This window comes from Colossoma macropomum, unplaced genomic scaffold, assembly GCF_904425465.1.
Source record: "Colossoma macropomum unplaced genomic scaffold, Colossoma_macropomum, whole genome shotgun sequence".
NCBI lineage: Eukaryota > Metazoa > Chordata > Actinopteri > Characiformes > Serrasalmidae > Colossoma > Colossoma macropomum.
Genome location: NW_023494798.1, coordinates 5,947,127 through 5,971,701, shown reverse-complemented (window position 1 = coordinate 5,971,701; position 24,575 = coordinate 5,947,127). Strand labels below are relative to the sequence as shown.

The 24,575-nt window shown below is 39.4% G+C and overlaps 1 protein-coding gene across 1 annotated transcript; it reads right to left on the bottom strand.

Annotated features, from left to right (window-relative positions):
- Positions 1–11,351: 11,351 nt before the first annotated feature.
- Positions 11,352–22,635, bottom strand: LOC118818483. The gene is given in 13 exon segments (XM_036585748.1): positions 11,352–12,259; positions 12,499–12,622; positions 12,740–12,964; positions 13,126–13,710; positions 13,712–13,918; positions 14,065–14,356; positions 14,495–14,713; positions 19,360–20,263; positions 20,408–20,531; positions 20,633–20,857; positions 21,024–21,815; positions 21,992–22,283; positions 22,421–22,635. Coding segments are annotated over 13 exon segments (5,112 nt in total).
- Between the last annotated feature and the right edge of the window lie 1,940 nt (positions 22,636–24,575).

The following is a 24,575-nucleotide window of genomic DNA, read 5'->3' as shown; positions in this document are numbered from 1 at the left end:
TCAGTTTGTACAAGGACGGATGTTTCAGCTGGTTGGACAGCAAGTTTTTGTGGTACTTATACGGAAATGCAGATCCTCTATGGTAATGTTACACTGATGAGCCACAATCAAAGGAGGTGTGGCTTTCAAATGTTAGCAGCACTAATCAGAAAGAAGCTGACCTCACTGTAGTCCTTTTTTTTAATTATCTTATGCTTATTTGCAAGACCAACAATTTTTTTCAAATATTCAAATGCCCTAGCTTTTAAAGGAAAATAAACGATTACTTACATAGCTACATTTTTTTTTTACTGCTAAAAACAAATGACAATGAAATAAGTTTTGTATGTTGGAAATTTATTTCATTATGATTGTGCCATGGAGTTTGTTCTGGCTTTCTCACTTAAATGCACAAATTCATTAAGCAGAGTGCTTTTTTAAGGCCATATTGGGCTTTATTTCTTCTTGCTGAATTTGCATATCGGCTCCAGAGAATGAATAAGGTAGACAACACAGATTGTGTGACTTAGTGATTAATTCCAAGTTCTTGCTGCTTAACTGGAATTATCTTGTCTACTCTGTTGTTTGACCAGCCATATGCTTTGGTCACTTCTACTGCCTCCCACGCATCACTACTAGCCTTCTGTTTTTCTGGATAACACTTGTGTCAGATTCTATCCTGTCCAGTGAGCCTGTGCTTGATTAGAATTTCCCCACAGCTCTAATAATTTGACCCATGTATTATTCAAAACATTTATATGTATTTTTGTTAGAATCAAAAGTAGTAGCATTACCGTGTGGAGAGGGAAAAAAACATGCTGGCATCTAAAGGCCGTGTGCTGCTGCATGTCACCTTATAACACCTGAAATAATACTTCAAAAGTCAGAAATTTTGAGTTGGATTTCGCAGGATTTTTATATGATTTTCCGTATTTATGATTTTTCATATTTACTTTCATGATTAGAAGACATGACCTTCACCAAGTTTTGACTGAGTTCTCTTTGAATACTCTTTCACTACACTGTTCCAATTACACATTTCCTCAGGACAAGCATTCTAATCACCGTACCTTTCTTAGTGCAGCTTTTTCAGAGAATTGAGTGTCTTTATTTTTTCAACACAACCAAACACTTTACAAATAAACTTATGATTTTTCTTGTAAATCAAATCATTCTTGTTCAAAATCTAAGACTGTGATTGTCAAAATTAAACTAAATAAAGAAAGGTAATGTCAGATGTTTTTGAAACGTTCATTTTGTTATATATAAAAGGATCTTTATTTAGACTTTGTTTAGATGTCATCTTTCTCTGCTTTATTACAGAACGCAACCTTCATAGCATACTGTGAACACAAAGTCTGAAGAGTGTGACACAGACATTGTATTGTGGAAGGTGTTCCTGAAGCGATTATGAATAAAATGTTCCTTTTTAACTGATTGATTTAATTTACTAAATGCATCATTTAACACAAACTTTCCACAATAACTTAATATTTATGTATTTTTTTATTTATTTATGTAATCCTGTCAAGTCCTTTCTAAGTCCAGGTGAGGGACAGTGTTTCTCCAGAAAATCCTTTTTTCTGTTTTGGCCTTCTGGCTGATTTGTGATTCATCTGATTTGTAAACATCCATCTTGCTGCTGGTTATACTCTTTCTTTTTACTCTCAACTTTTTCAAGCACAACAGTCTTTTTAAATGAATTACGTCTCATTGGAATATAAGCTTCAGTGAGAGGTGAGTCTTTCTTTGTTCGCTGGTCCATTTATTTGTTTTCTTATTGTCCACATTACTCTCAGAAGTCTTTCGCCAAAAGTTACACTTTTCCTTTCTTACTTGTTTGTTGTCCAGCTTTCACATCCATAAACATCCACAGACAAGACTGTAGTCTGGACAGTTCTGATCTTTGGATGTACAGACAAATAATTGGATTTGAAAATCCTTTAAATCTTGTTCTGTCGTGTGCCAATTTGTGTCACATTCTTGAGTGCTGGATCCTCAGTTGTTAATAATTGATCCGATGCATCAGTGTTAAAGATAACAGTTTTTCCTTTTTTATAACCTTAGTGTTGTTCATATTGAGCTGAAGTCCTGTACTTTTAACTCCTAACTACTTCCTTCTTAATTCCTAGGCTTTTTCAGTGATCCAGCATACATCCACACTCTGCTTTTCCTTAGCCCTGCTTCCACAGTGGACAGTTCTCTCAATGTAAGGCTCTAGTCTGCCTTGAATGAGCATAATTTTGCTGTCAATATATATTAGAAAAATTGTGCAATAGTTTGCACAGTCTGTCAGTTTGCACAGTCTGTCTTGCCTTCTTTTTCTTGGTATTAGGATATAAACTGACCTCTTTCAAACTACCAGTCATTGAGCCGTTTTTCAGATTTAATTTTGATGAACTTCATCTGGTGGTGTCCACATGTACAGATATTCCTTTGGTGCTTGAAAAATGTTGTAGTAATGACAAAGTCATTGTACTTGCAAAAACTGATTAGTGATTTTCCTCTCCCCCAACACCCAGAAGGATGAGTGGCTTAGAAAATGTGTGTGTGTGTGTGTGTGTGTGTGTGTGTGTGTGTGTGTGTGTGTGTGTGTTATTTTCCTGATTCATTCTTGTTTTCAAGGTTGACAGTATTTCCGTCCTTCTCGTTTCTAATTTTAGCATTCCAATGTCCAGTGAGTTGGTCCAAATCTCTCACAGACTGTGGCTTACTAAAGGTTGAATATGTCAAACTGACTGGTTTTCCTTATCCGAATACATTCATAGGTATTTAACACATTGTGGAGGATTTAATTAAACAAAGTGTGTTGTTTCTAACCCAAAGTCCCAGCAACTCACCCATATGTATGGTTCGGAAAGGAGATGAATTTGGTGTGGTTGTAAATTATCATGAAGCCAACAATTACAAAAACAATTGCACCTATGGTAGCTGCTCAATGCACCATTTTTACTGAATTGTGTCCTGAGCTTTGTGTTTTCTCTATATTTCATATGGCAAATGGATTTTGATCAGTGCTTTTGCATGAAGATTATCAACCATGGCTAGCTTTACTTTAGGTTTTCAACAAGGGCTTCATAACCCTATTCAACCTAGACATCATCAAGCCAGTGCTCTCTGTAGCACTGGGTGGAGCCTTGAGGAAAGGCATCATTGGGCCAGTGCTCTTTGTAGCCCTAGGCGGAGCCTTGTAACCCTGCACTGTCTCATAGGCATTCTGTGGAGCTCTGGGCAATACTCTGGAACCCAGTGCACATTAAATTAGCAAACAATGCAAAATAGAAGGATTTTCACTAGTGGTCTCAGACTTTTGAACCCCAATTGTAATCAGGAAGATGTAAAAGAAAAACTGTTTAATAATACATATTTCAAAAGCATATACAGATTTTGTCAAAAAATCTATGTAATCAGCAAGGTGTGAAAATAACGATGTGATGTCAAATGCGCCATTCTAGGTGAACTTGCCAATTTAGAATTTTTCACTGTTGTGGCTAACAATTCCAGGACATTGCCTCCCAAAATAATTATGAAATATTACCTCTTTAAACATTATGTATAAAAACTCTGACATTGTTTATTTTAATAAAGGCCCAGCCACAAGCACAGGGAACTCCAATTCCTGGAAGCCCTTGGGCTGATGAGGCCCAACCTGGCACATTTGTGGATTTGTCTACTTAAGACTGTGGCAAACAGCAGCCCTTTGTCACATCTTTGTAGAGGAGTGACCAGTACTGTACTTAGCCCAGGTGGGTATTTAAACAAGGAAAAGAAAAGGAAAGGAAAAAGAAAATACATGTAAAGCAAAAAGAAAAGAAAACAAAAAGAAACAAAAAGACGGCTGGAAAAAAAACAAAAGAGACTCCAAACTACTTAAAAGCCTAAAAGGAAGGCTTAAACAAGGAACAGCTCCAAGCCATACAAAAGTGTTTGCTCCACATAGAGCAAACAGGTGAAACATAAAGCTGAATTCCTCTCATAATCACAGAGGAAGGGTCTTTTGTTTTCTGATTGTCTTATTTCACTTTTTCTATCTCAGCCTTTGTGCACAAGCACTCAATACGCACTCCATCACCTCAGTAAATTCATTTAAGACCGTTTCTCATGGGTTTTCCTCTCTGCACTTGGGTCCACCTCCCTGCCATCCTGTAACAGAAAGGTGTGACCACCATGGACCCAGCAGAGTTGGAACCCATCAAAACTGCCCTGCAAAGTCAGAGTGCTGTTATTGACCGACAAGACATGAAGCAGCAGCTGACCCTTCTGTTTAGGGCACAGACTGAGGGGGTTCAGCCTGCCAGTGCTGCTGCTGCTCCAGCTTCTGTATTAGCTCCCAATCCAACCCCATTGCTAATCAGGGCCCCATTCAAGGGGACGCTCTGGTTGCCTATCCAGAGAGGGATGCTGGGGACCCAGAGACCTGTAGAGGGTTCCTGCTGCAGTGCTCTCTGGTGCTTGAGTAGCAACCCTCCCAGTTCCCCACAGAGAGATCCAAAGTGGGTTATATGATCTACCTATTGACCGGTAGGGCTTTGGCCCTTTGGGCCACCTCGCTCTGGGAACAGAACTCTCCTGTGTGCACCATAGGTGAATGTCAAAGCCATGCAGGTGACCTTCCATAACCCTGTCAGGGGTAGGGAGGTTGCACCTTGGTCTTGGCCTTCTCCCAAGGAGCCTGTTTGGTAGTGGATTGTGCCATTAAATGTCATACACTGGCTGCTGAGAGTGGCTGGAATGAGGCAGCACTTATTGCTGTCTTCCATCAGGGGCTTAATGGGAGGCTCAAAGATGAACTAGCCACCCGGGAACTGCCCTCCACGTTAGAGGGTCTCTGCGATGTGCATCCGTCTTGACACCTGCATGCCTCAAAGAGACTTAGACGTGGTTCCCGCGCTCCTGCCTCCCATCCCCCCGGCGCCCCTCTCCAGCCGGACCACCACCTACTTCGGACCTTCCCGAGCCCATGCAAATGGGCAGTGCTGGCTTGCCTGATCATAGACCTGGGCCTCAATCATTTGAGGTTAGGCACCCTAGCAACACTAGCCACCCATCAGAAAATGCACGGGCTTGTGTTCCTCCTCCTCCACTTCAGGGTTCTGCTTGAAAGCAAAACTTTTAACACACCACCTTGCGGGCCTTCGTTGACTCAGGGGCAGGAGAAAGCTTTCTTGATAGCATGTTGGCTGCTGTCCTGGGCCTGCCTATTAAGCCCCAGGAGCATCCCCTACCAGTTATGGCCATCAATGGCTGATCTCTGGGTTTTGGGTCCATCACTCAATGCACTGGGCCAGTCACTGTGTGAGTGGGCTGTCCTGGTGAGAGCAGTCTGCTGTACCTCACCCAAGCCCCCCACATACAACTGGTCCACACAGTCTGTATATTCATGGGACCCCCGGTGTAATGGTCATTGCTTGGCTGATCCTGGCCCCTGACGAAGGGCACAATCCCTCAAGGGTCCCACCATGCAAGACCTTTCAGGGGTCCTCAGAGACTAGTGGGACCTCTTTTACTGAAGACCTCTGGGGAGAAAAGGCCCAGGTTCTGCCACCCCACAGGAAATTTGACTGCACCATCAATCTGCTCCCAGGCACCACACCCCCTATGGTCAAATGTTTGTGCTCTCGCCCCCTGAAAGTATTGCTATGAACAAATATATCCAAGAAGCTTTGGAGCTGGGTTTCATTTGCCCATCCTCATCTCCCACGGGAGCAGGCTTCTTCTTTGTCTGAAAAAAGGATGAAGGCCTCCGTCCCTGCATGGATTACCATGGTCTCAATGTCATCACTGTAAAAGACTGCCACAGTGGTCAACAGCATTTAAGGCAGCTACCATATTCACTAAGCTGCCATATTTACTAAGCTGGTGTAGCAAACACCATGGTTGAAACTCTTCTTCAAGCTTGTTCACTTAGCTTATCAACAACCCAAATGTTAAGAGCTTTTGGCTCCAGAGAGTCTGGAGTTAGAAGTTTAACTCTGCCAATGTAAGACTCACAAACCATGAATTCAGCCTAATTTATGGCCCAATCAAGGACCAGAACACCTTTTTGAGAATTACCACACCACCACCGTAAGGACTGTTGCTCTCAAAGCACCCCAGAAAAACTCGTTCATATGCATGCATAACAATCAACTTTATATAATTGTAACGGGTTTTGCAATTTTTAATATTATTATTGCTAGAACCTTATGTGAGGGTGTGAGGTAACCCGGATTTTTTTGAAGTCTACAGACCAGGGCAAGAGAAAGAAACACTCGCACCAAGGATGCTTCAGAAAAGGGAATTTATTGGCTAAATATCAACTACTTTGGACTACATTCAATGATAAACAATAGAAAATAAAACCAGAAAACAAAACAAAACAAAGTGATAGTAATGAAAGACAAATTAGCTCAAGTAAGTTAGAGTGATTCACAGCTGGAGCTCACGCGGTGGTTCCTCTCCTCGCTGGCTGTGGATGCTGCATCTCCGTGCAGGCACGCGCCTTCCCGTCAGTGACTGGGCAGAGGCATCTCGTGGCCGCCTGACGGTGGAGCTTGGGCAGCCTTTCGATGGTCGATATGTTCACAGATCAGTGCGTGGCTCTGGGTGCGATGCTGGGTCTCCGTGGCGTCAGAACCGCTCCCACTCCGCTGGCAAGGTTCAGGTTGCAAACAGGGTTCTGAGGCTGGTGATACTAAATTAACTAACTACCTGTCTTTAGCAGAATCGAAAGGTATGGATATATTCTCCCTGGCCAGACAAGAAATATCCACCTTCCTTCTCTGAGGGTAGTTTAAACTTAAGGTGTGTAGACAAACAGGCAAGTTACAAAACAAACAAAGGTTTCAGATCTGAAAATTTAGCGTTCTAATATTTCTGACCTGTCTTTCTGACCAAGGCCGGCACAAACTTAGAAACTTAGCTATCCTTTTGTTGCGACACAGGAATCTGAACTGAATTTTGCGGTGCACTCTGGTTTTGCTCGGCTGGAGGCCCTACCCTTTGGAGGTGGAGCCAGAGTGCTGATAGGTTCTCCTCACCTAAGGTTACTACTAATTGTTTCCAACTCTGATTGGTTGTGCATAATTTTAGGACTGCCTTCCCCAGAATCACTGCCTCCTTTGTTTCAGCTAGTTTAAACAAAGAAAAAGAAACGTTTCTATATCATCAAATTGGTTTAACTTTCAAAATCAAGGAATGAACAACTAGGATATTCAGGCATGTTTCTAAGAGAGAGTTTAACCCTTGTTACCTGATACACAACACATGTCAAAGAACACAGGTACTATTTGCCTATCATATCTGAACATGACCCAATGCATGAAAAATAAAATCGACAATAAACGGAAAGGAACAAAGGAAGAAAAGAAAAGAAAGCCACACTCAGGATACATATTGGTCAATGGTCTAAACTCATAGCAATTAAATGGTTGGGTCTGACTGTTATCAAAGTTATACTCTACGTATTTCTAGCACTTAATAGTAGAAAAAGATACAGGTAATATTTAGGTACTACCCAACAACAAGATTAATACAACTAGTAGTATTGCTTACAGATTATATAAATGTTGATAATCAAGCAGACAAGCAAGAAGTTTCTTGGGTTCCTTATAAGCACAAGTACTTACAGTAGTGATGTGGTAATTCGCGGTTTTACCCCTTGGGGGTGCTGTGGGTCCATGCTTGAGATCCCTAGGGAATTTAGGAAGTTACAACTTTGCCGTCCAGAGTCGTAAAATTTACGCTTTTGGTATGTCTAGTTTAGTTAAAAAGAGTTTTAACGAATGGTTGCACTTTGGAGTGGACATATATCTTAGAAATGTACTTTCTGTTACTTAAAGATAAGGTTGTCCACAGGACTTTGGAGGGCCATGTGGCCAATATTCCAGGGAGGCGTTGTCCTGTTGCCCTCTAGGTCAAGGGAGAGGGGTGCTGGTTCTTGATTCAGCTGTAAATCTGACTGAGTCTGGGGTTGGGGGGTGTTAAGCCGACAGATTTACACCTCATTTCCAGACTTGCTGGAGCCAAAAGGCGCTTAACTTTGGGTTGTTGATACGTTAGAAACACTAACCTAGGGGTAAAGTTTCAGCCAGTGTTCGCTACATAATCTGCAACTGATGATGCCTGTATTTTGTGTACTCGATGACTTAAAAATGTGTATTCTTTTGTTGTTTTGTTAGATGATAGTAGATGTAGTATAACATTTTGTTAATGTTACTGAAGTAATTTTTGTTAATGTTACTGAAGTAACCATTTAAAGTAGTGATTTTAGAACACTGATAAGTATGTACCTAGGCTTTCCTGTCACTTGTTTCAGTTAGCTCCTTTACTCTGCTTGTTTATTTGCCTTTATTCTCCTGGAGTAATGATTTTACTATGTTGCAATTTGCTCATAGCGAAACAACACCCAAGGATTACCTAGAGGGTTGGGGACTACCTGTATTTCCTGCCAAGAATGGGACACCTGTATACAGGAGGGCAGACACCTCTACTGTGGGTGCTCATGTCACTTCCATTCTGACTGCCCCAAGCTGTCAGTAAAAGCCAAGATCCTTCACAGGATGTGAGACCTGTGATAGACCCTACCCTTTTCACCAGCAGTCAGGCATTTTTCTAGATGTTACCATCTCTTGGAGGCATCAGCAGTAGAAAGTCTTGGAATGTCCATGCTATACCTCACTCCAGCTGGTCTAGTGCTTCCTAGGTTTTTATAAATTTTGGGCATTTGAAATCATCACTTCTGCTTAATGTACACTTCATTCCTCCAGTTGCTCATCTCCAGCCTCAGTTTCTAGTCTGCACAGATCATGAAAAATGTAGCATATATTTAGGATGCAAAGGATCTCTTCATGCACCAGACCAGATGGGCTTCATTCTTCAACCAGTTTGACCTTGTTGAGTCTCTTCAACTAGGCACATATGACTTAAAATCTGATGCCTAGCACACAGATCCTGGCCCTGCTGTGACATTAAAATTTCAGACACCCTCCAACAGGATCCTGACCCTGGAAGAGGTCCCTCTGTAAACTTTATGTCCCCACATCTGGTTGGGCCCATGCCCTACAGTGAGATCTTACATCCTCATTCTCAGAACACCCAGAGGTGACCAGGACTCTTGGCTAAATATGCCCATGATACATTGCGGGATCACTCTCCCCATGTATACCCAGAGAAACCCAAAGGTTAATGTGGGGGTTTCTGCAGCTGGACATCTTGTCCGTCCCTGTCATCATGTTGGGCAGATGGTCTGAGCCACTATTTGGGCTACCTCAGACAGTTGGAAATGGTCTGTAAACTGAAGAAAGCAATTGAGATCCATATTCTATGTGGCTCTTCACAAAAGTCTTGTCTTTGCATCTTAAGTCCAGGAAGCTGGCCCCTGGATATGTGGATCCCCTCAAGGTGGTCAGGTGGGTTAATCTTGTTCCCTGTCTGCTTTTCTAGTTCCATGTAAATCATTCCAACTTTCCCTGTCTCACATTTTAAGCTGGTATCCTGTAGCCCCCTTGAGAAAGCTCTTATTTCCCAGTTCTGAGCATCCCCAGCTCCCCAGCTTACATACTCAGGCGTCTGTCAAGCTTAAGCTTAAACACTTTTTACTTTGCAATGTCAAGCCAATATCTTATGTCACAACCACAAGTTTTGTCTACCCTGTCAGGGTTAAATACAACATATATAATGCTTCTAAACTATTGTAGAAACTGTAAAATCATCTTCAGAGGTGTTGTGTCCCCTTTTCAACAGTAATTCTTATGTCCCCTCAAAATCATTCAGAGTTATGGATTTTGTTATAGAATTAATTTCTTTCCTTACCGTTTTCACATCAGACATCCTTTTTAATTCAATTTATTTAATTATAAATGGTTTGTTTCCCTGTGAAGACTTACTGATTTAGTTGAATAAAACACAAAGATAACAGGTGGACAAGAACAGGATAGGGACAAAACATATTTACATTTTTCATTAAGACTGTGACCATAATAAATACCTATGCTTATATTCAACAGTGGAGGCTTTGGTTGTGTTAGTGAGTGACCAAATTTGTCTGTGTTTTGGTCATGCTCACTACTTAAGTGCCCTTATTGCAATGTGATGAGTAACATGAGGTAAAATTAACCTTGTAGCATGCCATGTGTCACCCCGGGCACAAGAGGGACGTTGGAGACAGAGTTGAAGGTTACAGCAGCCATTTTTACTTAATTGTCATGGCAAACAAACAAAAACAACTCAAAACCAAAGCTGGCCACTTTTCAGTGGCTTCAAAGACAGACCTTTCAGTCCTTTTCTCAAAACCAAAACCTTTATAGCTGCTATGTTAATTGGCTAAATGTTTGTATAATCAAGTTTCACAAGTGGAAAAAAGTTTACATATATTTTGTGCACGTTACAACTGTTCTTCTGGGAAAAAGAAAAAAAAAACTTTAATGAAACATTTCAAAAGCATATAATATCTTGACAAAAAAATAAATCTAGAATGGTGTCCAAAGGCCTGAGACCACATTGAAAATCTGGGGTTTCATTCATTTAAACCTGTTAAACAAACAAATGCATAATACACATTTAAAACAAAGCAAAGCTATGACTGATAAAGGAAAAATAAAAAAAAATGGAAATATTCAAAATTCTGCAATATGTCTGTCAATAGTCTTTGTACAAAAGTTCTGACATTTTTTTCAGTCTCATCTCTTCTATTGAAGCTTGTTTTCTGAAGGGTTGTGGGTAGATTTAATCTACTTATCAGAGTTCATGCCAGCTTGAGTGCACACTGGCATTAAAGCCAAAGGGGGCATAAGAAATTCTGAGAAATTCTCAATATGGTGTTAAGCTAATTTGTAATGAAAAAACCAATGAAAGATAGAAGAATTTTCACTCATACGTTTACACCTCATTGCATGTAATTACTTAATTTTACTATAGTTTTAAATGAGGGTTTTTACCTTGAACATATATTTTGTTTAATGCATTCATGGAGGTACATGCAGGGCATTGTAAGGCAAAATAGTCCCCTTTTTATTTTTATTTAGATTTACCACTTTTGTCAGATTTACCACTATTAATGGTATGTATAGAAAAACTCAGAAGACGTGTAAAATCACTGGTTATTTGCAATAGAAAATTAAATGGCTGTATATATGTTGTGACACCTGGTTCAGAGGACCATCATTACGAATGGAAAATCAGAAGATTTCTCTAAAATGTTCACATGAAAACTCTCTCATTGATTCTTTTTACATCTCAGACATTCAGTTATACTGATTTTATTAAAAGGTACTATTCCGTTTTGAGATGTTTTGAAATGTTAACTGATCAAATGTTAACTTATTTTTAACTAATAATGGAAATGCAAGGGTCATTTGCTTTATATTAAGGTATACTAATCGAGAACATTCAGCTCACTTAACTGGCGCTTTATTCATAATTTGTTTTTTAGTGTTCATTTCTGGTTTCAGTATGATTATGTAACACTTTGGAAAAAAGATACAGAATAACAAACCAAAACTTGAGGCCAAAATGGCAAATATCTCCACAGCTACAGTGAACTTTCCAGGAGAGCTGACATAAGCTGGGATGAAGGTGATCCAAACTGCACAGAATATGAGCATGCTGAATGTGATGAACTTGGCCTCGTTAAACTTATCAGGTAGTTTCCGAGCCAAAAAAGCTAAAACAAAACACAGTAGAGCCAAGAGTCCTATATAACCCAGCACAGCCCAGAAACTTACTGCTGAACCTAACTGACATTCTAGAATGATCTTTTCCTTGTAGTGCTTTAGATTTTTGAAGGGGAAAGGAGGAGATGTTGTTAACCAAAGTACACAAATAAGGACCTGTATGAGAGTGAAAGCAAGAACACTGAGTCTCTGCTGTGGAGGCCCAAACCATTTCATGACATTACTGCCTGGAAGTGTAGCTCTGAAGGCCATTAACACCACTATTGTTTTCCCCAGAACACAGGAGATGCAGAGGACGAAGGTGATCCCAAACGCTGTGTGGCGCAGCACACAGGACCACCCGGAGGGCCGACCGATGAAAGTAAGTGAACAGAGAAAACACAGAGCCAGTGAGAAGAGCAGCAAGAAACTCAGCTCTGAATTGTTGGCTTTGACTATTGGGGTATTTTTATGTCTGAAAAATATGATTGCTATTGTTGTTGTCAGAAATGTACCAATAATTGAAACAGCTGTTAGCAAAATTCCCATTGTGTCCTCATACGACAAGAATTCAGTTTCCTTCTTTACACATTCATTCCTGTGTTGATTTGACCAGGAGTCTTGAAAGCACTGTTCACATTTAATTGAGTCTGTCAGAGAGAGATATATTACATAAATAACAAAAAAAACAAAAAGTTCGATGCAGAGGGACAGTAACTGAAGGAATGTATTTTGTATAATGTTGCATTTGTCTTCTATGTCCTGAAACATGGAGAAAAGCTTCTGGACTGGAAACATTTCAGACTTAATTATCACACATATTCTACAATATTTTTTGATTAGCTGTAGTACCAACAATACTCTATTTCAACTCTGCGTTGTTTTATACCTGTAATGTTGCTGATCTCTCCTTCAGCACATGGTATACAGTCATAGCAGCAGATAGGCTTTCCTTTCTGCACAGCCTTCCTGGTGCCCGGAGGGCAGCTCTCACTGCACACAGACACCGGCAACTATGAACAAAACAAATGTTTAATAACGTAAAAGAACATATAATTTACACATATTTACAAACTTGATATAACATATACATGCTTTGTTGAGACCAACGTTCAGTTCTATTCCGGTACCTGGCTTGTATTTTGTGCCCACACAATAGACGGCATTTGTACTGCTAATCGATTTTGAGCAGGGAAAGAAGAGTCGTAATATCCAACAGTGACAAACTCATGTTGATTATCAATAGTTTGCAAGTTTATTATTTCATATTTAGATGGAGGGTCACCATTTTTATCAAAGTAAACCTCTTCACCTTCTTTGGTTTTAAAGCGCACTCTTTTGAGATGTTCTAGAAACTGACCAAATAGAGCAAAGTTTAAGTTACGACATCTGAAAAAAGCTTAATACATACTTCTCAATGAACGTACAGCATTTTTGATTTTTCACACTTAGTGCTACACACATATATAGAAGCTTAAAACTTCAAGATCCATGCTTAAATAATCTTTTAACTTACAGTGAAAGGATCGGGCTGCTTCTTTATAGGACATGTTTGTGTGCAGCCCAGAAGGTCATGCAGTGTATGGGCAATAGCATATACAGCTTTATAAGCATTATTGAAGATGGGCATCATGGTCATGTCTGTGAATTCATTGTCCATTTCAGACAGTTTCTCCTGTCCTGTGCACAATGTTGTATCTTTCGAGTCATTCTGCACTGTATGTTTGCAATTAAACAAAGCCTCCCAGAATTCAGTAAAAATGGCACTGCCTGCAGATCTCAGTGGATTTATATCCAAAATGAATTCCTTCAGACCTGTCACGTTTTTTTTGGGTACAGCTAGTCCTATGGCTCCTTGCAGAATTTTGTGCTTATCCAGTCTGGCTACAGTTGAATCAGAAATCCAAGCTCCAGTTCCCACCCACTGATATCCAGTAATGTTGTGCTCATAAAGTATATCGATCAAAATCTCCAAGTCCCAATAAGTGACATATGCCACAATCACTCGAGAAGTAGAGCTTTTGATCTGCTGGATTATTCTCAGCACTTTTTCTTGTGAATATGTTGTAAAAAATGGAAGGGAATATTCTAAGCATATGCCCTAACTTTTCAGCAGCTTCAGTAAATCCAGCCATTCCACTGTTACCATAATCATCATCTCTTCTGATTGCACCCACCCAGGTCCAACCAAACTGCTTGACCATCTCTGCCAGTGCTCTGCTCTGGTAGTAATCACTAGGAACAGTGCGGAAAAATGTGGGATATATTCTTTTGTCACTGAGACACTCACAGGTGGCATCATGACTGATCTAAAAATAGATTCACACAGGTCTATAGGATTATGTTCAATCATGTTTTTTTATGCCAGATAAGCATTGTATTTAAAATTAAAGGTAAGTTCAGAAATAATTTTACCTAAGGGTTATAATTGATAAAAATAGATTAAATTGCTTACTAAGGGAATGCTGAAAGGTCCAACAGTCTTTGCGATAGCCATTGACACTGATGAGTATGACTCGCCAATTATGGCTTGTGGCTGTGCTGGCTTTGTGCAGTGCTCATCCAGTGTTGAGTTCTCATTTCCATTAACAAGTGCCATAGCCATTTTAACCCCCATAGCCCTGGAACTGCAAGTGTCATAGATCTTGTAGCCCAGTGAGACTCCAGGGAGTAAAGAGGAACTGTTGTTGATCTCTTCTATTGCAAAAATCACAGACTGTGAAAACTGCATTGCTCTGAAATCAAGACTGGATTAGGAAAAAAAGACATACACAGATGTTTTAAGGATAACATGTTGAACTGTAATTACTACTGTGAAATTTAACTGCTTAAAATAGTACCTATTCATTCCTTGTATAAAAAATCTCACTTTGTCTTGTGCTTACCTCACACATTTCAGTGGTGATGGCTTGACCATATAGGACATATCTGTGATTTCCCAAGTCCTATGGAAGGGAAAAATCCCTCCAACTATGATGTCACCATCCTTTGAAAGTTGTGGATAAACAGGTTCTCCTTGCAGGCTACAAAAAGTCCCATTTGTTCTGAAAACATTGATGATGACCATTACTACATGTAAGAGATTAAAGGCAGACTCCATCCACCTATTCAACTTCTGAGTAGGGATAATGATTCAGTGTGTGCAAAGATGGATGTTTCAGCTGGTTGGACAGCAAGTTTTTGTGGTATTTATACAGAAATGCAGATCCTCTATGGTAATGTTATACTGATGAGCCACAGTCAAAGGAGGAGTGGCTTTCAAATGTTAGCAGCACTAATCAGAAAGAAGGTGACCTCACTTTATTTTATTGCTTATTTTACCTTTGTTTTGTTTTTGTTGCTTTCCTGTTGGTTTTATGCAGTTTATTTAAAAACTGTATTTTTTTTAATTCATGAATTTTCATTGTTGATACTTTAAGAATGTCTGTGTGGGCCTTTTTTTATTATATGATGCTTATTTGCAAGACCAACAACTTTATTCAAATATCCCAATGCTCTAGCAATTAAATGAAGATAATTGATTACTTACATATCTACAATTTTTTTCTCTACTGCAAAAAGCAAATGACAGTGAAATAAGTTTTTTTTATGTTGGAAAGTTATTTCATTATGATTGTGCCATAGAGTTTGTTCTGGCTTTCTCACTTCACTGCATAAGTTTATTAAGCAGAGTGCTTTTTTAAGGCCATATTGCGCTTTATATCTTCTTGGGATAGGGTTGGGATAGCTACTGAAAAATTTGTAGTTAGCTACTTTGTAGCTACTTTCCCAACAGTTGTAGCTAGCTACAATTTAGCTACTTTTCAAGAAAGAGTAGTGGCTTCTTTTTAGCTACTTTTTGAAAAGTAGTGCACTACTTTTTAGCTACTTTCAAAGCACGACTGTCAGAATGTTTGAATCTCTATCTGACACACCAAACAAGCCCAACTGACAGTGTGAACAAGACACTGCATTTAATCATGTGCCAGAAAGAAACATACAATTGAAAAGCTGCAAATGTACAAAAATATCAACAAAAAGTAAGTTTAAGTGTAACCAACAAGGTACTATTTGGGTGTTGGATCATTCTGAGCACTGCAATAACACTGACGTGGTGGTGGTGTGTTAGTGTGTGTTGCGCTGGTCTGAGTGGATCAGACACAGCAGTGCTGCTGGAGTTTTTAAACACCTCAGTGCTGGACTGAGAATAGTCCACCAACCAAAAATATCCAGCCAACAGCGTCCTGTGGGCAGTGTCCTGTGACCACTGATGAAGGACTAGAGGATGACCAACACAAACTGTGCAGCAGCAGAAGAGCTATCGTCTCTGACTTTACATCTACAAGGGGGACTGACAATACAGGTGCATCTAATAGAGTGGACAGTGAGTGGACACAGTGTTTAAAAACCTCAGCAGCACTGCTGTGTCTGATCCACTCGTACCAGTGCAACACGCGCTAACACACCACCACCACGTCAGTGTTACTGCCGTGCAGGGAATGATCCACCACCCAAATAGTACCTGCTACAATAGTACCTGCTAGTAGCTAACAAAGTATCAGAGAAACAGATGGACTACAGTCTGTAACTGTAGAACCACAAAGTGCACCTATATAGTAAGTGGAGCTGATAAAATGGACAATGAGTGTAGAAACAAGGAGGTGGTCATAATGTTATGCCTGATCGGTGTATGTACAGACGTGACATTCAGAGTCTTTATTAAACTTCACCAACACTTTAGCCTCAAACATTAGCCTTCTCATCAGTGACCCTGGCTCTGTTTGGGCTGAGAATCAGGCCTGAATAATCTCTCCACTGTTGCTGTTGCAGCTCCACAGCAGAACTAGATTTTTAGGTAAAATAACATAATCCTCATTTGCTGTAAAATCGTTATAACACACAGTTCTAACACAGTTTTCACAATAAATGTGAAATGCTGGAGTTGATGTAGAACTGCTAATTCACCAGCAAGTGCAAGAAAAGCGGCTACAGCTGAGCTAAAGCTTAAAGCAGAGCGAAGTAAGTCTGAGCTTTTGTTTATATTATGTTTTTAGGCTGTACTATCAGCACATACTGAGACATACAGCCAATATGGTAAAATGGACATAAAGTGAACGACCGCGTTCGGTTGCTTGAATTTTGGGTGGATTTTCTTAAGTCTGTTGTGAAATTCTAGCGAAAATTTTCACTATACCTACACAAAAATATGTAGGCGCTACAGGTATTAGCTACATTTCATAAAACTGTAGCGGCTACAGCTATTAGCTACAAATATTCGTAGCTAACTACAAAAAGTAGCGCGCTACTTAGCTACTCCCCCATCCCTGCTCCCATGCAACACTACTAGCCTTCTGTGCTACCCATGCATTATTTAAAATATTTATATGTATTTTTGTTAGAATCGAAAGAAGTAGCATTAGCGTGTGGGGAGGGAAAAAAAAAAAACATGCTGGCATCTAAAGGCCGTGTGCTGCTGCAAGTCACCAGTAACAGCTGAAATAGTACTTTAAAAGTCAGAAATGTTGAGTTGGTTTTCGCAGGATTTTTTCCAACCACATCATATGATTTTACATATTTATGTCATTAAGCATTGCTTCGGAAACTCTGGCTCTCTTAAATGCACAATGAACATTAGACTGGTGAACATATTTACTTTCATCATTAGAAGACACGACCTTCACCAAGTTTTGACTGTGAGTTCTCTTTAACTTCTCTTTCAATACACTGTTCTTTCACATGTTGCTTGCAATCACATGTTTCTTCTAATCACCATACCTTATTTAGTGCAGCTTTTTCAGAGAATTAAGTGTCTTTATTTTTTCAACACAACCAGACAACAAATGAACTTAAATTCTTCTTGTTCAAAATCTAAGACTGCGATAGTCAAAATTAATTGAAGTCTAAATTAAAAAAAGGAAATGTCAGATGTTTTAAACATTCATTTTGTTAGATTAAGTTAAGAATAAATATGCTAAATTTGCATATTACTATAAAAGGATCTCTAGTTAGACTTTATTTAGATGTGTCGTCTTCCTCTGCTTCATTACAGAACGCAACCTTTGTAGCATACTGTGAACACATAAAGTCTGAAGAGTGTGACACAGACATTGTATTGTGGAAGGTGTTCCTGAAGCGATTATGAATAAAATGTTGCTTTTTAACTGATTGATTTAATTTACTAAATGCATCATTTAACACAAACTTTCCACAATAACTTAATATTTATGTATTTTTTTATTTATTTATGTAATCCTGTCAAGTCCTTTCTAAGTCCAGGTGAGGGACAGTGTTTCTCCAGAAAATCCTTTTTTCTGTTTTGGCCTTCTGGCTGATTTATGATTCATCTGACTGTAAACATCAATCTTGCTGCTGGTTATACTCTTTCTTTTTACTCTCAACTTTTTCAAGCACAACAGTCTTTTTAAATGAATTACGTCTCATTGGAATATAAGCTTCAGTGAGAGGTGAGTCTTTCTTTGTTCGCTGGTCCATTTATTTGTTTTCTTATTGTCCACATTACTCTCAGAAGTCTTTCGCCAAAAGTTACACTTTTCCTTTCTTACTTGTTTGTTGTCCAGCTTTCACATCCATAAACATCCACAGACAAGACTGTAGTCTGGACAGTTCTGATCTTTGGTTGTACAGACAAATAATTGGATTTGAAGATCTTTTCAATCTTGTTCTGTCGTGTGCCAATTTGTGTCACATTCTTGAGTGCTGGATCCTCAGTTGTTAATAACTGATCTGATACATCAGTGTTGAAGATAACAGTTTTTCCTTTTTCATAACTTCTTCATTTTGAGATGTGTTCTTCATTTTGAGTTGAAGTCCTGTGGTTTTAACTCCTTCTAACTACTTCCTTCTTAATTCCTAGGCTTTTTCAGTGATCCAGCATACATCCACACTCTGCTTTTCCTTAGTCCTGCTTCCACAGTGGACAGTTCTCTCAATGTAAGGCTCTAGTCTGCCTTGAATGAGCATAATTTTGCTGTCGATATATATTAGAAAAATTGTGCAATAGTTTGAACAGTCTGTCTTGCCTTCTTTTTTTTTTTGGTATTAGGATATAAACTGACTTCTTTCAAACTACCAGCCATTGAGCCGTTTTTCAGATTTAATTTCAGTGAACTTCATCTGGTGGTGTCCACATACAAAGATGTTCTTTTGGTGCTTGAAAAATGTTGTAGTAATGACAAAGTCATTGTACTTGCAAAAATTGATTAGTCATCCCTCCGCCCCCAACACCCAGAAGGATGAGCGGCTTAGAAAAAGTGTGTGTGTGTGTGTGTGTGTGTGTGTGTGTGTGTGTGTGTGTGTGTGTGGTTATTTTCCTGATTCATTCTTGTTTTCAAGGCTGACAGTATTTCCGTCCTTCTCATTTCCAATTTTAGCATTCCAGTGTCAAATCACCACCAGTAAATCTTGTTGAAATTTGATCACAAAACTTTTTGATTTCTTCCTTGCTAGCATCTGTTGCATCCAATTTAATTTAGCTCACTTGTCCTTAGGATGTGGATGCCTGAATATATATATATATATATATACATATATATATATATATGTATATATATATATATACTATATATATGTATATATATATATATATACATATTATATATATATATATAGAGTGAGAGAGAGAGAGAGAGATACTCTTTTATTGTTTTTTTTTCTTTTTTTTGTCAGATTTACCACTATTAGTATCAACATAACATATCGCTGCTGTCCGAACAAAACCTTGTAAAAGTGTAGCTTACCTGCTTAGAAGTACTTAGCTGGCACTTTACTCATTATTTGTTTTTTAGTGTTCATTTCTGGTTTCAGTATAATTACATAGCACTTTGGAAGAAAGATACAGAATAACAAACCAAAACTTGAAGCTAAAATAGCAAATATCTCCACAGCTACAGTGAACTTTCCAGGAGAGCTGACATAAGCTGGGATGAAGGTGATCCAAACTGCACAGAATATGAGCATGCTGAATGTGATGAATTTGGCTTCGTTAAACTTATCAGGCAGCTTCCGAGCCAGAAAAGCTAAAACAAAACACAGTAGAGCCAAAAGTCCAATATAACCCAGCACAGCCCAGAAACCTACTGCTGAACCTAACTGACATTCTAGAATGATCTTTTCCTTGTAGTGCTGTAGGTTTTTGAAGGGGAAAGGAGGGGATGTTGTTAACCAAATCACACAAATAAGGACCTGTATGAGAGTGAAGGTGAGAACACTGAGTCTCTGCTGTGGAGGCCCAAACCATTTCATGACATTACTGCCTGGAAGTGTAGCTCTGAAGGCCATTAACACCACTATTGTTTTCCCCAGAACACAGGAGATGCAGAGGACGAAGGTGATCCCAAACGCTGTGTGACGCAGCACACAGGACCACTCAGAGGGCCGACCAATGAAAGTAAGTGAGCAGAGAAAACACAGAGCCAGTGAGAAGAGCAGCAGGAAGCTCAGCTCTGAATTGTTGGCTTTGACTATTGGAGTATTTTTATATCTGATGAATATAATTGCTATTATTGTCGTCATGAATGTACCAATAAATGAAACAACTGTCAGCAAAATTCCCATCATTTCCTCATACGACAAGAATTCAGTTTCCTTCTTTACACATTCATTCCTGTGTTGATTTGACCAGTAGTCTTGGGAGCATTGTTCACATTTAATAGAGCCTGTTAGAGAGAAATAAACATGGGTAAGTTACAAATACATGGAAAAATACAGTCCATACTTTAAACAGTTTAGACTTGTATTCTAGAATAGTTTGTGATTACATCAGTAATACCAGCAATACTTTGTTTTGTGAATGTTTGTACCTGTCATATTACTAATCTCTCCTTCAGCACATGGTATACAGTCAAAGCAGCAGATAGGCTTTCCTTTCTGCACAGCCTTCCTGGTGCCTGGAGGGCAGCTCTCACTGCACACAGACACCGGCACCTATGATCAAAATAAATGCTTAATAACATAAAATAAAATTCCATGCTGACAAAGTGAAGTATGTGTGTTTTATTGAGACCTAACAAATTCTGTCCCTGTACCTGGCTTGTATTTTGTGCCCACACAATAGAGGCCAGTTCAATTGATAATTGATTTTGAGCAGGGAAAGAAGAGTCATAAAGTCCAACGGTGACAAACTCATGGTGATCTTCTATAGTTTGCCAATTTATTATTTCATATTTTGCTGCAGGATCACCATTTTTATCAAAATAAACCTCTTCATCTTCTTTAGTTTTGAAGCGCACCTTTTTGAGATGTTCAAGAAACTGACAAAATAAAACATAACTTAAGATACAAAATTTGAAGGAGTTTAAACTTTCTACTCTAAACTACAGCATTTTAACAGATTTTTCTGAATTAGTGGTAATTGCATGTGCCAAAGGTGTAAAACTCTAATTTTAACCTTTATGCTTACACAGACTTTTAACTTACAGTGAGAGGATCAGGCTGCTTTTTTGTAGGACATTTTTGTGTGCACCCGAGAAGGTTGTGTAGGGTATGGGCTACAGCATATACTCCTTTATACACATTACTGTAAATGGGCATCAAAGACATGTCTGTGAATTCACTTTCCATTTCAGACAGTTTCTCTGTACCTGTGCACATTGTTGTATTTTCTGAGTCATTCTGCACTGTATATTTGCACTTAAATAAAGTCTCCCATAATTCAGTAAAAATGGCACTGCCTGCAGACTGCATCAGATTTATATCCAGTATGAATTCCTTCAGACCCATTACTGTTGTTTTGGGGATAGCCAGTCCTATGGCTCCTTGCAGTATGTTGTGCTTATCCATTCTGGCTACAGTTGAATCAGAGATCCAAGATTCAGTTCCCACCCACTGATATCCAGTGATGTTGTGCTCATAAAATACATTCAGCAAAATCTCCAAGTCCCAATAAGTGACAAACGCCACTATCACTCGAGAAGTAGAGCTTTTGATCTGCTGGATTATTCTCAGCACTTTTCCTGGTGAGTAGTTTGTAAAAAATGGAAGGGAATATTCTAAACAAATGCCCAACTGTTCTGCAGTTTTAGCAAAGGCAGCCATTCCACTGTTACCGTAATCATCATCTCTTCTTATTGCTCCCACCCAGGTCCAGCCAAATTGCTTGACCATCTCTGCCAGTGCTCTGCTCTGGTAGTAATCACTGGGAATAGTGCGCAAAAATGAGGGATATTTTCTTTTGTCACTGAGACACTCACAGGTGGAATAAGGACAGATCTGATGGACAAAACAGATTCAAACTGGTTTCAGGGATGGAATTATATTCAGTTTTTTTGCCAGATATTAACTGCATTTAACATTAAAGGTACATTCTGGAATGATTTTAATAGTCTTTAATAGTTTTCATATTTTAATTGTTCTTTTAATTTTTTTTTTAAATATTAAAGGCTTACCATGGGAATATTGAAAGGTCCAACAATCTTTGCTATAGCCATTGATATTGAGGAGTGTGTCTCTCCAATTATGGCTAACACCTGTGCTGGCTTTGTGCATTGCTCATTCAAGGTTGAATTCTCATTTCCATTAATAAGTGCCATAGCCATTCTCACCCCCCTAGCTGTGGAACTGCATGTGTCATAGATCTTGTAGCCCAGTGAAATACCAGGGAGTAAAGAGGAGCTGTTGTTGATCTCTTCTATTGCAAAAATCAAGGACTGTGAAAACTGGAAGGTTCTGAAATCAAGACTGGATTAGGGAAAACAGATATACACAGACATTGTAAGGATGACATTTAGAAGTTTATTATAGCTGTATAATCTAACTATTTAAAATAATACATACTCATTCAATGTATAAAAATATCACTTTGCATTCCTGCTTACCTCACACAATTCAGCGGTGATGGCTTGAACACATAAGACACGTTTGTGATTTCCCAACTCTTATGGAAGGGGAAAATTCCTCCAACTATGATGTCACCATCCTTTGACAGTTGTGGGTATACAGGCTCTCCTTGCAGGCTACAGAAAATCTCATTTGTTCTCGAAAAATTTATAATGACCATTAACACGTGCAAGAGAGTAAATATCGACTCCATCCACTCATTCAACTACTGAGTAGAGATAATGATTGGGTGTGTTCAAGATCTAATGTTTCAGCTGGTTGGACTGAAAGAGTTTGTGGTATTTATATAGACAGAAATGCATATCTCCATGGTAATATTATACTACTGGGCCACAGTAAAAGGAGGTGTGACTTTCAAAAGTGAGCCACACTGATCTGAAAGACATTGACCTCAGTATCTATTTAGCCTGTTTTACCTTTGATTTTTTTGGTGCTTTCTTTTTTTTTATTTGTCATTTTTTCCTTTTCCTTGAAGTTTTTATTTTTAAGTGTTGATACTTATTATTATGTTATCCTTTTTTGCTTGACCAACAATTTTAGTCAAATTTCCAAATGTCCGAACACTCCCACTTAAAATGAATATGTAAAAGACTAAAATTTGGGCTCCCGAGTGGCGCAACCATCTAAGCGTTGGCCCTGTCATCAGGAGATCGCGAGTTCGATCCCTGGTGATGCTACAGCCATCCGTAGCCGGGAGTCTGAGAGAGCACAATTGGCTTCGCTCTCTCTGGGTGGGTGGGATGGCCCCTCCTTCTCCCCCCATCACTCAGCGCGATGCTAGTCAGCGCAGGCGTCTGTTAGCTGACGTAACAGATCTGGCGGTTGGCGCTTTCCTCCGAGCGCGTTCGGCTGTCCAATGACGTTGCGTGAGCGGCAGTTCGAAAAGAAGCGGTGGTTGGCTTCACAGGTCTCGGAGGAAGCCTGTGTTAGCCTTCACCCTCCTAGCATTGATAGCATCGTGTGATTGGGGGAGTCCTAACTAGCGGGTGGAATTGGAGACGACTAAATTGGGGAGAAAATCGGGTAAAAATTAAAAAAAAAAAAAAAAGACTAAAATTTGTTGGTCTGTTGCTTAAAACAAATAACAATCAGGTAGGGGTATACAGTGGAAATTTAATTTTTGTTATGATTATGCCATGGAACTTGTTCTCGCTTTCTCACTTAATAAGTTCATTAAGCAAAGTGCTTATTTAGCATTATTTATTCCTGTGTTTGATGGGGTTGAGATCAGGGCTCTGTGCAGGCCAGTCAAGTTCTTCCACACCAAACTTACTCAACCATGCGAACCTTAGAAGCAAACAATTGTCCAAGATCTCTTGGTATGCTGAAGCATTAGGATTTCCCTTCTCTTGAACTAAGGGGCCTAGGCCAACCCCTGAAAAACAACCCCATAACTGTAGCTGTAACTTTGTAACACTGTAACTTCAGTTTATTTATCAAGTGCCAGCAGTTGGGCAAACTTGCCACCAATTTTCACCTGGAAAGATTTGCAGATGAAAGGATCCTTCAGTCTGTCAAGGTTGAATTTCGGCCTGGTTCATGATAACAAGGTCATGGTCACTTCCAATGTCTGGACCAGGAAATGTCGTTGTTTTCAGTCTGTTGTTGCCAGACTGGAATTGATGCTGCACCAGGATATAGTCAATCTGACTGTGGTGGGTTCTGTCAGGTGCATGCCATGTCCAGCATCGTGAGGGTTTGTGTTTGCCAAGCGTGTTGGCCAGGACCATATTGTTTTAGCTGGCAAACTCTAGGAGGCGTAACCATCTGTTGTTGGTGGTGTCATTGCAAGAGCAACCACAGAATTGTATCCTGTCTATTAGCGAGTCCTTTCCAACTTTTGCATTCCGGTCACCTTGTACTTTCATTATGTCTTTCTTGTCCACTCCATTAATTATTTCTTGGAGTTGGGTGTAGAATTTTTCTGTTATGTACTCAAGTGCTGTCCAGTACTGTGCAGAAAAATTCATCTGCATGCCACTCACCCTTCTGATGATGCTGGTGCCTGCACAGCCTCAAACTGTTTAATCATAGGCATTGTTTCACCTGACTCACAATACAATGAAATCTTCTCATATTCATACTAACAGATCATCATTATAATCTTCTAAAAGTAGTCACATTCATGGATTT